The sequence below is a fragment of the Diaphorina citri genome, unplaced genomic scaffold (assembly GCF_000475195.1).
Source record: "Diaphorina citri unplaced genomic scaffold, Diaci psyllid genome assembly version 1.1 scaffold306, whole genome shotgun sequence".
Lineage (NCBI taxonomy): Eukaryota > Metazoa > Arthropoda > Insecta > Hemiptera > Psyllidae > Diaphorina > Diaphorina citri.
The window spans coordinates 106124-122676 of record NW_007377741.1 but is presented as its reverse complement, the minus strand read 5'-3'; the positions used below and the strand labels follow the sequence as shown (position 1 = coordinate 122676).

Genomic DNA, 16553 nt, shown 5'->3' with positions numbered 1-16553 from the left:
CTACCTCGTGGCTCCCCCCACCCCTCCTCACGTCCAACCCGCATTTGCAGCCGAGTAATATGGGTGAGTACTTGAGTAGATTTTGAGTTAGAACTTGTTATTATTATTTTTACTATCATTATTATTATTTTTACTATTATTATTATTATTTTTTTGAAGAGGTTTGACAGAGGGTCCTGTAATTTATCGTCCCGAAAGCGGAGAGAGGAAGAAAACAGGATAGGAGAAAGCTAGCAGTTCGAAGAACAAACCTTATCTGTTTAGAATAAAGTCCGCCCTGTGCCGGAATCGAACCCGCGGCCTAGCTCTTACAAGGCAGCCGTGCTACCCTTAAGCGAACTATACTGGCCACGAATAAAGTCCGCCCTGTGCCGGAATCGAACCCGCGGCCTAGCTCTTACAAGGCAGCCGTGCTACCCTCAAGCCAACTATACTAGCCACCCCAATACGTCTTCTTTTTCTTCGCCTTTGCTTGTGTTTAGACGGGGTCGGCGTTTTTCGTCAGCCCTAGGATCGCTTTTGGTCTGACATTTGGTTTTGGTGACAAAATTTTACTAGTGGATGCCCTTCGCACTCAACCTTTGCTATTTCGTTAAAGCCAACCCAATAGTAATAGGTATTATATTACGCCACCGAAGGTAGGTTTGGTGATGTTGAATGTCCTGTCTATTTCAGACCCATCAGGCGGGCCCGGAGCAGGAGTGCCGCGGAGTGCCGGTCTAGTCACGTGGAGTGACGTCACTCCCCCGTCCGGCGTCACCAGTCAGGCCGGATTTGCCGGCTATTTCCCCTCCCTTCCCCCTCCTCCCCGCCTATATCCGGTACATCAGCGTCTGTGGGCCTCGCAACAACGCATGCAGGAGCGTTTTATAATTAAAAAATATTGTAATTAAATATATTGCGCAAAATGTATATGATCAAAATATGGCTACTAGAGGCTTACAATGAATCCATAAAAAAATAGAAAGTAATATTTAGCTAAGATAGATATCAACATACCTATTCAGTCTTACCTATTTTGCCGTTCATCTTAATTTTCTATAACCTTATATCTTTAGCTGGGGAACACGGTAATATTCAGAAACTAACCACTACGACTAACCACTAACTTGGCATTCAAAGTGTTAATAAAATACCAATGTGATCCCCAGGCTTTGTGTGGTAGATCGTACCTGCATTGTTTTATTGCTCCTACAGTAACTTTTTTTTTGTCAATGGTATATTTTTTACTATGAACTTAGTCGTCTTTTTCGGTGTTTTGTTTGTTAGAATGATGTATTTAGACATCTCTGATGCCCACGGCTTGTTTTGCAGTCGTTGGACAACAAAGCTTTCAAGATGTGTACTTGTACGCACCTTTTACACGCAAGCTTTTGTTTTTAGACGCAATTTCTGTTCAAATACCTTACATAGCTAGAGGTAGCTACACATATCATTTGAAATTTGAGGCGTGCTGCAGAATTAGTTTTGCGTCTTTGCAAACTCAACTGGCGACAAAATTGGGGAGATTATTTTTTTCCTTTTAATAGAATCCTCAAGTTGCTTGTTGGTTTTCATCATCGATTTAACTTTAAATTAGGCAATGCAATCCCCAGTTAATTTGGATATTAATTTGTAATAGTAAGTTAATGGAACATCAAGATCTTAAGACGAGAGACTGAATAATACGTTTGTTTTGTACTTCTCTCTCCAGTTTTCTTCTTTTACACGCAAGCTTTTGTTTTTAGACGCAATTTCTGTTCAAATACCTTACATAGCTAGAGGTAGCTACACATATCATTTGAAATTGGAGGCGTGCTGCAGAATTAGTTTTGCGTCCTTGCAAACTCAACTGGCCACAAAATTGGGGAGATTATTTTTTCCTTTTCTTTTAATAGAATCCTCAAGTTGTTTGTTGGTTTTCATCATCGATTTAACTTTAAATTAGGCAATGCAATCCCCAGTTAATTTGGATATTAATTTGTAATAGTAAGTTAATGGAACATCAAGATCTTAAGACGAGAGACTGAATAATGCATTGGAACATCTTACACCTAATACGTTTGTTTTGTACTTCTCTCTCCAGTTTTCTGTGCCAGTTGAATTATAGGTATATTTAGTGTCTTATAATTTTAACACGATTTTCTTTTATTTTTCCTAACTATTTATGTATACTTTAACCAAAGCTTCAAGGCAAGTCAGCTTGATTATTCTTTTGTCTATGCCTTTAAAAAAATGCAACGCATCAGGAAAAATGTTTGATTTTGAAAAGAATTTATTTCATCTATTAGTACGGCAAGTTAATTCATGTAACACTTGTAATTTATTTATTGACTATCATGTAGCCTCTTACAACAAAAGGCTACATGACAAAAGCATGATGAAGAAAGATACTTTTTTTTCGCGAAGATAAATTCTATGACATTGCTTGGCTGAAGAGAAAAATAAATGAGTGAATGTATATTATTTTACTAATATTTAGGTTCACAAGTATAAATACTCTTCTTGTGATATATGCCAAAACCAGTTTCCTAACAATATTAAGGTTATGCCACTTGCTGGGTAGTGGTGAAACCTCCTTGTGTATCTATATTTTAATCCGTTTTGATTGAATTAATTGTGATATTTCCTTTCTGTATATTTATTGGTTATTAATATAGTAATTTTATGTATTATTTATTCTCCATTTCATTTGTTACTTGTATAACTTTTATTTTAACCAATTTATTATTTTATCTAGTTCCATGTTTTTATGTTTTTGCTATCGTGTGTGGTTTATTTTTGCCTGGTGAGTGGCGCCGCGGGGCCCCCACCCCCACCCACCCTGCAGACCGAGATCATTGTACAGAACTCACCCAGCGGGTAAGTGAATAATTTTACTATTCCTTGACTTTTTTGTTGGAGAGGCAGCGTTTGAATTGTCAAATGGTGCGTTTCCACTGTCTCGGCATTTGGCGATCGGTATGATCTGTTTCCATTCGTTTAGATGAAAACAGATCATGCCGAGTGGTTAGAAAGTGGAAACCAATGATAAGACTGTGTTTTTACGAAGTCGGAGTTGGCTTCAATTCTGGATTTAACTAAAGTATCTAGCTCAATCCTAGAGTGATCTCAATTCTGATTTGGTAAACCCCGCTCTAAGTTACATCATTTAAGTATGCCTTGTCCTTTTGATTTCGATTACTTTTTTTACTTTCTACTGCAATAAATTGTGAAATTCATGTTATGTTATGAGTAGCTACTTTAATCGAGCACCTAGCGATCAGTGGCGGTATTACCAGTGTAAAAATATTGATGATACAAGTAGATGAAAATTAATAGTAAAGGAGGCACTTAGTAATGCTGAGATATCCACAAAAGTTGTGAAGAAGCACTCTGCTTTACCACAAAGAATTCATGATTTGATTTTCATGTTATCTTCTGTTTTCTCTCGTTTATTTTTTTGTTCTGTTATTTCTTTTATCCCATTATTTTTGATTCGTAAATAACCTCACTAGAATGCCTCTGTAGTTTATAAAGAGTATATTATGAAATTATTGTATGTCAGCAGAGATGGTAGAAGTTCGAAAGGAGAGGCTTGTTTCTATTTTATCCATGCTTTATATTCGGAAAATACACATAAGGGAATTCATTTTCCAGTGTAATCACCATAACATATATGATATAAAGTTTATTTTTTTGTTCTGTTATTTCTTTTATCCCATTATTTTTGATTCGTAAATAACCTCACTAGAATGCCTCTGTAGTTTATAAAGACTATATTATGAAATTATTTTATGTCAGCAGAGATGGTAGAAGTTCGAAAGGAGAGGCTTATTTCTATTTTATCTATGCTTTTATATTCGGAAAATACACTTAAGGGAATTAATTTTCCAGTGTAACCAACATAACATATATGATACAATTATGATATTTTAATATGCTCCTCTGATAGTTGATATGATTTGCCTTAAAAATACCACTACAAATTATTAGCTAGGTTATATTTAATTTCTATTAATAAAAAAAGTCCATTATTTCCGTATTTGTATTTTATTTATTTTTATGAATTAACTTGTTTTGCGCATTCTATTGTTTTCACTAGGACCTTTATGGATATTTTCTTTACTTTTTTAGATAAATAGATAGCTTTTGATTTTGAAATTTAAAAGTACAAGTTTTTCAAACTGCCAGTCCCTCATTAATTTAGATACTGATGTTTTTTTCCGCTCTATAACATTTATCTGCAGTAAACAACTACTTGTAGATATTTGGGGTTACTTTCTTTTTGCTTTTTCCCCTCGCTTGTATGAAAATAACAGTAGCTGTTTTTCGACGCATTGCATATTACCTAGTTTCATCAAATTATTAATCAAACTAGATCCTATCTAGTAATCCTTTGCTTTACATCATATCACGGTAAAATCAGTTTGGCAATGCTTTTAAAGGTTTTCTGCTTTAAATATTACGCCATAACCATAACCTTTTGAAACGAATCATAATACGGCCATAAAAAAGTTCGAATTTTTTCAAGGAACGCGGGCAGGATACATTTTATTGTATGTTTAAGTGTCCACATTTCGTCGGTCTATAATATTTGGAACGCGGGCAGGATACATTTTATTGTATGTTTAAGTGTCCACATTTCGTCTGTCTATAATATTTGTCAATGTATTTGCCCTAGAATCACTTGTTTGTCCTCATACCAGTAGGGTAAGTGTACCATTTATTCGCCCACCTAAAAAACGTACCATTTATTGGCCCACCTGTACCATACGCCACATAAGTCTGAGCTGGACGAAAATTTTCAAGATCCAATTTCATCAAAAGAAAGAGCTTAAAGACCGCTATCGAACCAGTGCTGTTCAAAAATTGTAGTCATAAAACAAAAATTATAAAAATAAATGTGGCAGGTGGGCCAATAAATGGTACGTTTTTTAGGTGGGCGAATAAATGGTACACTTACCCTATCTATCCCGTTTGCTCCCCCGTGTTCCTCTTTTATTCCATTTGCAATTTTGTTACTGCACCACAAAGCACTTCTTACGTTGGATAAACTGGCTGTTGAATGAACACTTTGGACGATATTTTTTTTCTTTTTATGGCATAGGAGCCACTTTAACTTTTACCTGAGGTGCACAGCTGTTAAATTCTTGCTGTTCTGTACCTAATTCTTCCGAGTTTTTTTTTTTTTTTTTCTTCTTCTTCTCTGCTTCTCTTCTTGCTGCTCCTTGATTTTCTGGGTTATCAGTTAGGTTTTCGTTGAACAATCCAGTATCCCAACTTATTGAATCTTCCTATGTTTATTAACAATTGAGTTTTTCTCTCGCCATAACCATATTTGGCAGTATGTTTGCATTTGACACAAATATTTGTTACTTCGAAAGCAATTTTATTAATGAATTTAACCTTTTTTCCCCCTCGTGTTCCCCTGTTTTGTTTTTTTAGTTATGTGTGCTTGATGGACCTTTATGTGCCCGGGGCCATACTCTGTTGAACTCATTGAACTCAAATTCAAACTGTTTGGATTAATTAATTATGCAGTCCGGTTTAAAGAAAAGCATTTTTTTTGTGTTTTTTGTTTTGGTTTAAAAACCTGGATTTTTTCACATGATCAACCAATCAAAATATGCAGATTGCTTAATCCAAACGGTTTAATGTCAAGTTTAACTCAAAGTCCGGGTCCCGAACATCCCTGTTTTTATTTCGGAAATTTTGTTTGCAAAGTGCCTTACGCTAACGTCAGGGGTGGCGTTTCACAAAAATAGTACTCGAAAACGCCATGCCCAACAAAAAGCCACGCGTACACGATTCGATTTTTTTTTTTTTTTTTTTTTTCTGTGCATGGCGGCGCTCGGCATGAAATCGACCCTGGCACGCAGTGTCAACTCGAGAGATTGCCTGTGTCCCGTGCACATTTACCCACACGCACTTAATGCCCGGGACCACAATCTCAGTTTAAACTCGGGTTTAAGTTTTATTTTCGGATTAAACAATCTGATTGGTCTGAAAATTTTGTTTTTTTTTTTTTTTTATTTTAATCACAATAACCTTTTAATCTAAGGAGTTAAAACCGTGTTGAAAACTCTTTTGTGGTCCCTACCATTAAAACAAATTAAACCTATTAGGTAAAAGAAAATCCAAAGGTTCAACCATACACAGTTAAATAAAACTTTTTCAGAATCTATTTTTTCCATACTTTGTCGATTTGGTTTTTTTCTCTCGTGCTTTTTCTTAAAAATATTACTTATCTAAAAAAATGTTGTTTGTGTCCATTTACGCTTACTCTCTGTTAGTTTTTTTCCAAGTTACCTAAAAAATAAATAAAAAAATTACAAAAAACAAATTTGTAAATATAATAAAATAAATAAAAACCATGTAATAAAACAAATACACTTTTGTTCTTATTTATTTGTCACTTTTTAGGCCTTGAAAGTTCGATAGACGGATTTACTGGCACGTATCGAGGTTAGTCGTCCCGAAATGCGAAGAGAGAGGGAGGGTCAAGAAGCAGGATAGCGGAGAACCCAGCCGTTCCGAGAACGAACCTTATCTGTTCAGAATAAAATCCGTCCCGGGCGGCAATCGAACCCGCGACCTAGCGCTCACCTTTAGGTTGGCAGGAAGCAGGAACCATTAGCGAAAGCGAATTCTACCCAAACCTTGGACTTCTACCTGTAGGTACTTCCTGTTCCAGAAACTAATACATTCCCGGAACTTACCAAACTGAGGAGGCAAGTGGCGTATTTCATGCATCGTCTGAAATGACCTTTATTTTTTAAAAAAATCTAGTGACTTTTCATTTTTGCAGGTTGGCAACATGTTACTTTCCCGCCGTCTTGAATTTTTTTCTTTTGTAAACATTTCGTCCCAAATTTTTCAAATTTTGCCAGTTTTTCCGGAGGACTTTTCCTCTTTTTCCATTCTATTTTGCGGAACTTTAGGTGTTTTTTCAAGGCGTCTTGAATTTTTTTCTTTTGTAAACATTTCGTCCCAAATTTTTCAAATTTTGCCAGTTTTTCCGGAGGACTTTTCCTCTTTTTCCAGTCTATTTTGCGGAACTTTAGGTGTTTTTTCAAGATGTTAACGCATTCATATTCTTATTAGCTATGTGTGTTTTATTCAAGTGATTCACGAATCTAGTCCTCAAACTGTAGAAGAAAATGGTCCTGCAAAACACAGGTCGTTATCAGGCAGACCCTTCAAGGCAGAGATTTGATGGGGCTGGTACAAGGCAAGTTGTTATCTCAGTCCATTTTTCTACCTCAGGAAAAACATGTTTCAAGCTCACAATAGTCATCAAATAACAGGAAAAAAGTCTCATCTCTGATATCAAAATTGATAGGTTTCATGAGTGAACTTCAGACTTCATTCAGAGGGCCTTGATGGGACCCACAAAGGCCAATGGGTGGCCCAAATCTTCTTTAGCAAATTTTATCAACGGATCAGATTATGATGATATCGTACATGATAGACGGTCAGGTGAGTGACTAGTGCGGTGGAAGAGGTTCTCCAGGAGAACCCTTGAAAATAGGCAGAGCTCAGAGGAGAAAACAATAATGAATTTTAATAGAACAGAAATCAAAACCAAGAAGTATCCAACAATCCTGCCTCTTATAAGAAAACAAGCTTAACTTCTTACACAAAAGGTCTACTCTGAGGCTTGTACGAGTCACAGACGTATCTAGATAATTTATAGCTAAATTCCCTTTAGGGGTGAGTACCAAGAAGTATCCAACAATCCTGCCTCTTATAAGAAAACAAGCTTAACTTCTTACACAAAAGGTCTACTCTGAGGCTTGTACGAGTCTACAGACGTATCTAGATAATTTATAGCTAAATTCCCTTTAGGGGAGAGCTATTAATTTTTCGGCAAAGTCACAACTTTGGGTCAGGGTTGTGTCTTTTGGAAATTATTCGCTATGAAAACTCATTTTGTATTAATAGTACCTAATTGACACTTGAGTGGAAGGTAACTACTAGGCGAGGTTAATAACTGGATTATGCACATTGCGCGTCACCAACCCAAGATGGTCAAGGAAATTATTGATCTCATGGAGAAATTCAGCACAGCGGATGAGAACATTATAAGACGAAGTAACAGCAAGGCGAGGACCATTTTCAGTGTGTGTTCAACGTGTCTTATGGTGGTTCTCTTAGGAATGATACTTGAAGCTTGCTTCCCAATACTACCCATTGTTGGTGTAGACATGAGTTCTACCACGTTATATCCCCGTCGGAAACACCCTACAAACATATGGATCCCGTTTGTCGATGTAAAGGGAATTGTCAGGGAATTTCTCAAAAAATTGACAAAAATCCAAAAAAGTCAGGGAATTTTTCAAAGCCAAAAAAAAATCGTCGATGTAACAAGCTCTGTACATTACGAGTACGAAATCGTATTTATATTCCAAATCTATCTGGAGTATTCCGAGCTGATATCCCGTGCAAGTTTAGAATGGTAAGTTTAATGCAAGTTTAGAATGGTAAGTTTAATGCAAGTTTAGAATGGTAAGTGTGGTGCAAGTTTAGAATGATAAGTTTGGTGCAAGTTTAAAATGGCCATGTCCTAGATCAGGAAACCTATGTAGGGGGACATGTGGAGGCATTAGAGTCTGGAGTATTCCGAGCAGATATACCAAATCTACGTACTGACTGTTTTCATGACCTTTGCTTGTGTGTCGCTGAGTAGTTTCCCAATGATCATCACCCATGTTGAAGGGCAGTATAGTGTTCTGTGCACCTATGTTGAACAGATAGGCAAGAGACACTACGATAGGAACAGTTGTGTCAAGTATTACACCAATATTGAAACGAACGAGTATGTTGTGCGAAGTGTGACGTATGGCGTGGGGCAGAAACTTTATAACTCTAATGAGAAAGAATATCAGGATCGGAACTTTCTGAAATGCTACCAGCCAACGCCCAAGCTGAGTATACACAATATAAATATGAATACAAAACACATGTCAGTTCGAGATATGTCAAAAAACGTCACAATACGCCCTGAAGCGTCACAATACGAAAGGGTAAAACCAGATGGTTATGTGGCTTCACAATATGAAAGGCCAAAACAAGTTGGGTATATCAAAGCTCTCACGAATGATGGAAGCGAAAGTCTAAGGAATACAGAAATGGTCATCAAACATGGAAAGAAAATGACAGCAGCGTTGAGAGTGGATGATGTACCAATACCATCGTTTCAAGATTACAATGAAGTGTATGTGGGACAAATTGTTAAATTCCATCAACGAATGATAACATTTCAAAACAAGGTATGTACCAGAGTTATACTTTATTATTGGCTTGTTCTTTCTAAGTAGGCTGGAAGAGGGTCATTCAAGACTTTAAAAAAGTGAACGTATTAATGTACTGCATTAGTACAAATGTACTGAAATGTCCTAAGTACCTTTTTTGTACCTGTTGAGCCAGAATTGGGCAAAGTACTCGTTGAGGCGGTCTTTTCTTAATCCCTTTTGTGCCGCATCCATTCACTCGTATGTAGGTGATGAACAATGGGTACAACATGTAGGAAATCATACATTTTCACGAGTAGCTGTCACCTGTTTTTATTCTCATTTCAGATGATCATTAAAACAGACGAATCGAAAATCTTGATAGGCATCATCTACAACTTGTTTGCGTTTTGCCTGTGTATCTATCAGGTCTTCCTCAATCCAGACCCGGCATCTTTGCCTGCCTCCAAACTCATCAAATATGTTGCCGAACTAGTTGCCATCTCCTTTGGGACCTACTACTTTTGTCACTGCTCGGAAATTCTCGACGATTGTAACACGCGCCTGCGCAGAAGTCTGATGCGCAGTGATTGGCACCAGTGCGCACCGTCTGTGCGCCGAAATGTGTACTTGATTCTGCTGCGCGCGCAGAGGCCGAATCATTTGAAGTTGTACCATAACTCGCTGGTTATTAGTAAGCGATATTTTCTGCAACTCTTGAAACTCGCGTATAAAGCGTTGAGTTTTGTTTATTCGACTCGAACGGGACTGAATTGAAATCACGTTATTTTCAACTACCTATTTGTAATAAGCTAATAAGCATAAGTAGTTAAGTTCTATAATAAATATTACCTAATAGAAAAGATCATTTAAAAAATAAATAAATAGATTATATTATGTTACATTTGTCAAATTTTAACATTTTCAACCATTGCTTATTTCTATTTATTTCCCCTCCCTTTTTTTCTTTCCAGGATGCATTATTTGCATTATGTATTCACTTATGCACCTATTAATTTTTAGAAAAGAACAGGAATGCTCGCCGATATCAAATATCAGGCAATACCTTATCCATATTTAAAGGGTACCTATACCCTTCACATGCAAAAAAAAAGTTATAATTTCCCCCTTATTTGATCCGCCCCTCATACAGGGTTTCCTCATCACGAACCGCGAGATCATCTCGCAGGATGTCGAGGACTTCGAGTACACCCCGAAGCCAGAGTTCGAAGGCTATTTCACCATTTTCAACGAGCCGGACGAAAAGGCGCTCCTGCGGCGCTTTTTCGACCACGTGTTGGACGTGCGGCCACATATCTTCGTCACTTATAACGGGGACTTTTTCGATTGGCCGTTTGTGGAGACGAGGGCCGCGGTGCATGGTATGGACATGAATGTGGAGATTGGGTTCTCCAAGAACAAGGAGGGCGTGTATACGTGCCGGCCCGCTTCACTTATAACGGGGACTTTTTTGATTGGCCATTTGTGGAGACGAGGGCCGCGGTGCATGGTATGGACATGAATGTGGAGATTGGGTTTTCGAAGAACAAGGAGGGCGTGTATACGTGCCGGCCCGCGATGCATATGGACTGCTTGTGGTGAGTTCTGTTCAGATGATTTTGCTCATTCTAATTATGTTGCTCTTTTTTTCATAGGCATACAAAAAGTTGCTCTTTTTTTCATAGGCTTATTTGTTGTAAGATAAAGTTCCCGGGTGGGTACCGAACCCGCGACCTAGCTCATACAAGGCAGGTGCTCTTGGATATGTTTGCTTCATCAAATTCCGACAAACTTCGAGATGTGGACACGCTACCTTTCTAGGCTGGCGATTTAAAATAATATGTAAACTCTCTAATGAAATATGAAACCTTAATCCAAGAGGTAATATGTGAAATATAGTACACAGAATTATTCATGTTGAATTTTGATTCTCATTTTCAGCTGGGTAAAACGAGACTCGTACTTGCCAGTTGGATCTCAAAATCTGAAAGCAGTGGCCAAGGCAAAGCTACGTTATGATCCTGTAGAGCTTGATCCCGAGGAAATGTGCCGTATGGCATCCGAAGCACCACAGGTGAATATAAATACATGGTTCAATTGGTTCATGAAATCAATATGTATTGAATATAAATACATGGTCTAATCTGGAAGAATTTCCTAGCCATGTGGATAAAAACTGGGTTTCATTCGCAACACAGCATTCCCGGGTGGGTACCGAACCCGCGACCTAGCTCACACAAGGCAGGTGCTCTTGGATATGTTTGCTTCATCAAATTCCGACAAACTTCGAGATGTGGACACGCTACCTTTCTAGACTGGCGATTTAAAATAATATGTAACCTCTCTAATGAAGTATGAAACCTTAATCAAAGAGGTAATATGTGAAATATACACAGAATTATTCATGTTGAATTTTGATTCTTATTTTCAGCTGGGTAAAACGAGACTCGTACTTACCGGTGGGATCTCAAAATCTGAAAGCAGTGGCCAAGGCAAAACTTCGTTATGATCCTGTAGAGCTTGATCCCGAGGAAATGTGCCGTATGGCGTCCGAAGCACCACAGGTGAATATAAATACATGGTCTAATCTGGAAGAATTTCCTAGCCATGTGGATAAAAACTGGGTTTCATTCGCAACACCGCAATATATATATATATTGCTCCATTTTTTGATCACTTCGTCCTATAAAGAACAGTATGCTTTAAATCCTTTTGTTCCATCGGCACCGGCAGTCATTTTTTGAAGATCGGGATTTGAGGGGTTGTAATCTCAATTGTCTGTATATATGTATATTGCGGACTAATGAATCCTTTTCTTTTCCAATGTTCTCAACGTTGCGTTGGGTAAACGGTTTGTCTCTGATATCAAAATTGATAGGTTTCATGAGTGAACTTCAGACTTCATTCAGAGGGCCTTGATGGGACCCACAAAGGCCAACGGGTGACCCAAATCTTCTTTAGCAAATTTTGTTAAAATCAGACAGTTCAGTCAAAAGTCATTGTACACCAAAGAGCAAAGGGAACAGAGTCATCAAATAACAGGAAAAAAGTCTCATCTCTGATATCAAAATTGATAGGTTTCATGAGTGAACTTCAGACTTCATTCAGAGGGCCTTGATGGGACCCACAAAGGCCAACGGGTGGCCCAAATCTTCTTTATCAAAATCAGACAGTTCAGTCAAAAGTCATTGTACACCAAAGAGCAAAGGGAACAGAGTCGAGTGGTAACACACACCTGTTTGCTAAGGCCAACCACTCACTATCAGGTAGACCTGATGCCTGATGAAGACACACTATCAGGTAGACCTGACATCAGGTGCACCTGTCAGGTCTACCTGATAATGAGTTGCTGGTTTAAGGAGAAGGTCCAGGGTTCATCAGGAAAATAGGAAAAAAAAAATTAATAATTTAATTACATCCTATTGATTATACCACTCCTACTATTACTTGAGAAACCCTGATGCCTGATGAAGACACACTATCAGGTAGACCTGACATCAGGTGCACCTGTCAGGTCTACCTGATAATGAGTTGCTGGTTTAAGTAGAAGGTCCAGGGTTCATCAGGAAAATAGGAAAAAAAATAAATAAATGATAATTTAATTACATCCTATTGATTATAGGTACCACTCCTACTATTACTTGAGAAAACAATGATCCTAGGTATGGGACTAAGTAAGCTTGTCTCTTCTTTCACAGTGGTAGATCTGAAGATGCACCTGATGTGCGAATAGCACAAGCTATTGACAATGATAACATTGATGTCAAGTATGGATTCAACCGAGTCAAAGATCATGGAGAGTACACAGGACTTCTTATCAACATCAATAGTGTATGTTGTATCAGATTTTTTGTTTTTACCTAGTCCTGAAGCCTTATAAGAAAAGGCTTGACCCTGCTCTAGGTTCTTTTGGGTGGTTTTCTAATATGGAATGCTCTTAAGAATCAGTAAAAAAAAAAAAATAAATAAAAAAAAAAAATGCATTATTCATCAAAGTAGACGAGATTTTGTCTGGCTGAGGGGATGTTGAACAGGGAATAGACCAGCTTAGTTTGACTGGGGACATCCACTTGTAAAATTTATAGCCAAAATCAAATGTTAGCCCAAAGCAATCACCCTATTTAGGACTGATTTTGAGGCTGATGAAAAACTTCAATAATTGCAAGTAGTTCCTTTGTTTTCTCCCTAGACTGAAATCCTGGATGAAGAAAAGAAGCTGGTCAGTGCCATGGATTATTACTTCATTAAAATGGATGCCTCAGGTCAATCACGCTAGTAAATTGGTGTCCTGGGAGTTTTACCATGTGGTAGGTTTCTGCCATTGGTATTCGCCGTTCTAAGCTTTCATTCAAATATCCTTTTGAGGCTGAAAAGAAAGCCGAGTTCCTTTACCATCGATTTTTTTTTTAAATTCATATTTGACCGAAGGAAGCCACGTCCAAGTGTAAAATTGCGAGACAAAACGTGGTGACACGTGGTGTTGTTGGATGCTTCCCGGTTCAAAATCACATTACCATTTGAGCCTTACTTTCATATTCTCACCAAAAAGGAGTGTGTTCAGGAGGTATCAGCGTTCTTGAGCAAGAAATACACAGGTCTCATACTGAGAATTGAGCAGGTTACCAAAGAAGATTTAGATTTGGTAAGTACAAGTACCCTGCTTAATAAAGTGGAGGGTGTGAGTTTTAATCCCAACTGAAGCATGGAATTTGTTCCTCATTTGTGAATGTGACCTCAAAATACCTGCCTCAGTGGCATAGTGGTGAAAGTGCTTGCCTGATAAACAGGAGGGTGCAGGTTCAATCTCAGCCAATTTATGGAATTTTATCATTATTTGAGACTTCACAGTAATAGTAGGAGCCTATTGTTGAGGTAAAGGGACTTTGAAATTCCCATGTCCCATTTCAAACAGTACAAATGAACACTATTCATTATTCTTTCAGCCAAATCATCTCATAGGTCTGAAGCAGTTGTTTCTCAAGCTGTACTTCATCAATCAAGTAGACCTGCAGAAAGTGAAGCAACAACTGTTATCCGCTGTAAATTACCATTTGAGCCTTACTTTCATATTCTCACCAAAAAGGAGTGTGTTCAGGAGGTATCAGCATTCTTGAGCAAGAAATACACAGGTCTCATACTCAGAATTGAGCAGGTTACCAAAGAAGATTTAGATTTGGTAAGTACAAGTACCCCGCTTAATAAAGTGGAGGGTGCAAGTCTGTGAGTTTTAATCCCAACTAAAGCATGAACTTTGTTCCTCATTTGTGAATGTGACCTCAAAATACCTGCCTCAGTGGCATAGTGGTCAAAGTGCTTGCCTGATAAACAGGAGGGTGCAGGTTCAATCTCAGCCAATTTATGGAATTTTATCCTCATCATTATTTGAGACTTCACAGTAATAGTAGGAGCCTATTGTTGGGGTAAAGGGACTTTTAAATCCTCTCTCGAACAGTATGAATAAACTATTAATTTTTATTCTTTCAGCCAAATCATCTCATAGGTTTGAAGCAGTTGTTTCTCAAGCTGTACTTCATCAATCAAGTAGACCTGCAGAAAGTAAAGCAGCAACTGTTGGCGGCTGTACGGAAGAACAAGGCTAAGGATGGACAGAATTTAATTTACATGGAAATGCTCACAGAGTCACTCATCAATAAACATGATGCTGGGGCTACGGTGAAAACTGTTGATCATATGGACAGTATACTAGATATCAGGTAGGCCTAAAGAGTTCTTTTACTCAACAGTAGGCTTCTACTACTTTTATTTATTTATTTGTATAAATTTATGGGAATTCCCATTTTTACAATTGAAACTTATCATAATACAATATAACATTAAAAACTTATACTTAAAATAAAATAATAAAAGTATGTACCTAGGTAGTAGATACACTATAAGTACATTGATTCAATTTTTAATTCTACTTATTACTGTTGTGCCTTGAAGTAATGCAAAAGTGGTGCCGAGATACAATTACACTAGGCTTACACGCCGAGGGTCCCTGTGATTCGGCTCTGTGCTTAAAGTGTACTTATTACTGTTGTGCTTCTGTTGGGATTGAAAGCAGTTTTCTATACAGACTAATGGCTTGCTGGGCCTAAGATAGTACGTCTGTTGTGTTGTCAAATACATAATTCGGCCTGTCCTATAGGATAGAACGATAATGGTTATGTATGTACTGTTGTGCCTTAAAGTAATGCAAAAGTGGTGCCGAGATACAATTACACTAGGCTTACAGGGTCCCTGTGATTCGGCTCTGTGCTTAAAGTTCAAGGTCCACTCAGCCTCGTGAGGACAATTGGGTAGCTCCTTTAACCGAGTAGCGACCAGTGGTGGTATTAACAGTGGATGATAATGAATTCTAGAACGTTGTACTATGCATTATTTTGTTCTGTGTACAAGAAAATAACTTAAATAAAAATAAAATAAATGAATAGTAAAAGAGGCATTTAATAATGCTGTGATTCACACAAAAGTTGTGAAGAAGCTTTGATATTTTATTTCAAACTTTTTTCTGCAGAGAGTACGACGTGCCATATCACGTTCGCGTGTCGATCGATCTGAAGATATTCGCCGGTTCCTGGTACACCATCAAGTCGAATGGAACCCAAGCCCCGCCCACCATTCGACCCCGACCCGATATCCTGGATCGACCGGATATGATAGTACTAGCGTTTGATATAGAGACTACCAAACTGCCTCTGAAATTCCCGGATGCGGCAACAGATCAGATTATGATGATATCGTACATGATAGACGGTCAGGTGAGTGACTAGTGCGGTGGAAGAGGTTCTCCAGGAGAACCCTTGTTTTAGAAAAAAGGCAGGTCCACTCAGCCTCGTGAGGACAATTGGGTAGCTCCTTTAACCGAGTAGCGACCAGTGGTGGTATTAACAGTGGATGATAATGAATAGTAAAAGAGGCACTTAATAATGCTGTGATTCACACAAAAGTTATTTCAAACCTTTTTCTGCAGGGAGTACGACGTGCCATATCACGTTCGCGTGTCGATCGATCTGAAGATATTCGCCGGTTCCTGGTACACCATCAAGTCGAATGGAACCCAAGCCCCGCCCACCATTCGACCCCGACCCGATATCCTGGATCGACCGGATATGATAGTACTAGCGTTTGATATAGAGACTACCAAACTGCCTCTGAAATTCCCGGACGCGGCAACGGATCAGATTATGATGATATCGTACATGATAGACGGTCAGGTGAGTGACTAGTGCGGTGGAAGAGGTTCTATAGGAGAACCATTGTTTTAGAAAATAGGTGATTACAATGAAGTGTATGTGGGACAAATTGTCAAATTTCATCAACGGATGATAACATTTCAAAACAAGGTATGTACGA

General features: G+C 38.2%; 1 protein-coding gene across 1 annotated transcript in view; it reads left to right on the top strand.

The window, feature by feature from the left end:
• The window catches only part of LOC103507342 (DNA polymerase epsilon catalytic subunit A), a 68456-nt gene that overhangs the window by 11485 nt on the left and 40418 nt on the right, over nt 1-16553 (top strand). Inside the window, exons 12-24 of the mRNA XM_026822232.1 lie at nt 7387-7440; nt 10348-10623; nt 10740-10792; nt 11136-11294; nt 11626-11775; nt 12893-13025; nt 13384-13413; nt 13744-13836; nt 14138-14233; nt 14278-14370; nt 14679-14908; nt 15715-15958; nt 16175-16414. Of these exons, the coding sequence (XP_026678033.1) occupies nt 7387-7440; nt 10348-10623; nt 10740-10792; nt 11136-11294; nt 11626-11775; nt 12893-13025; nt 13384-13413; nt 13744-13836; nt 14138-14233; nt 14278-14370; nt 14679-14908; nt 15715-15958; nt 16175-16414 (1851 nt within the window). The remainder of the gene's footprint in view (nt 1-7386; nt 7441-10347; nt 10624-10739; nt 10793-11135; nt 11295-11625; nt 11776-12892; nt 13026-13383; nt 13414-13743; nt 13837-14137; nt 14234-14277; nt 14371-14678; nt 14909-15714; nt 15959-16174; nt 16415-16553) is intronic.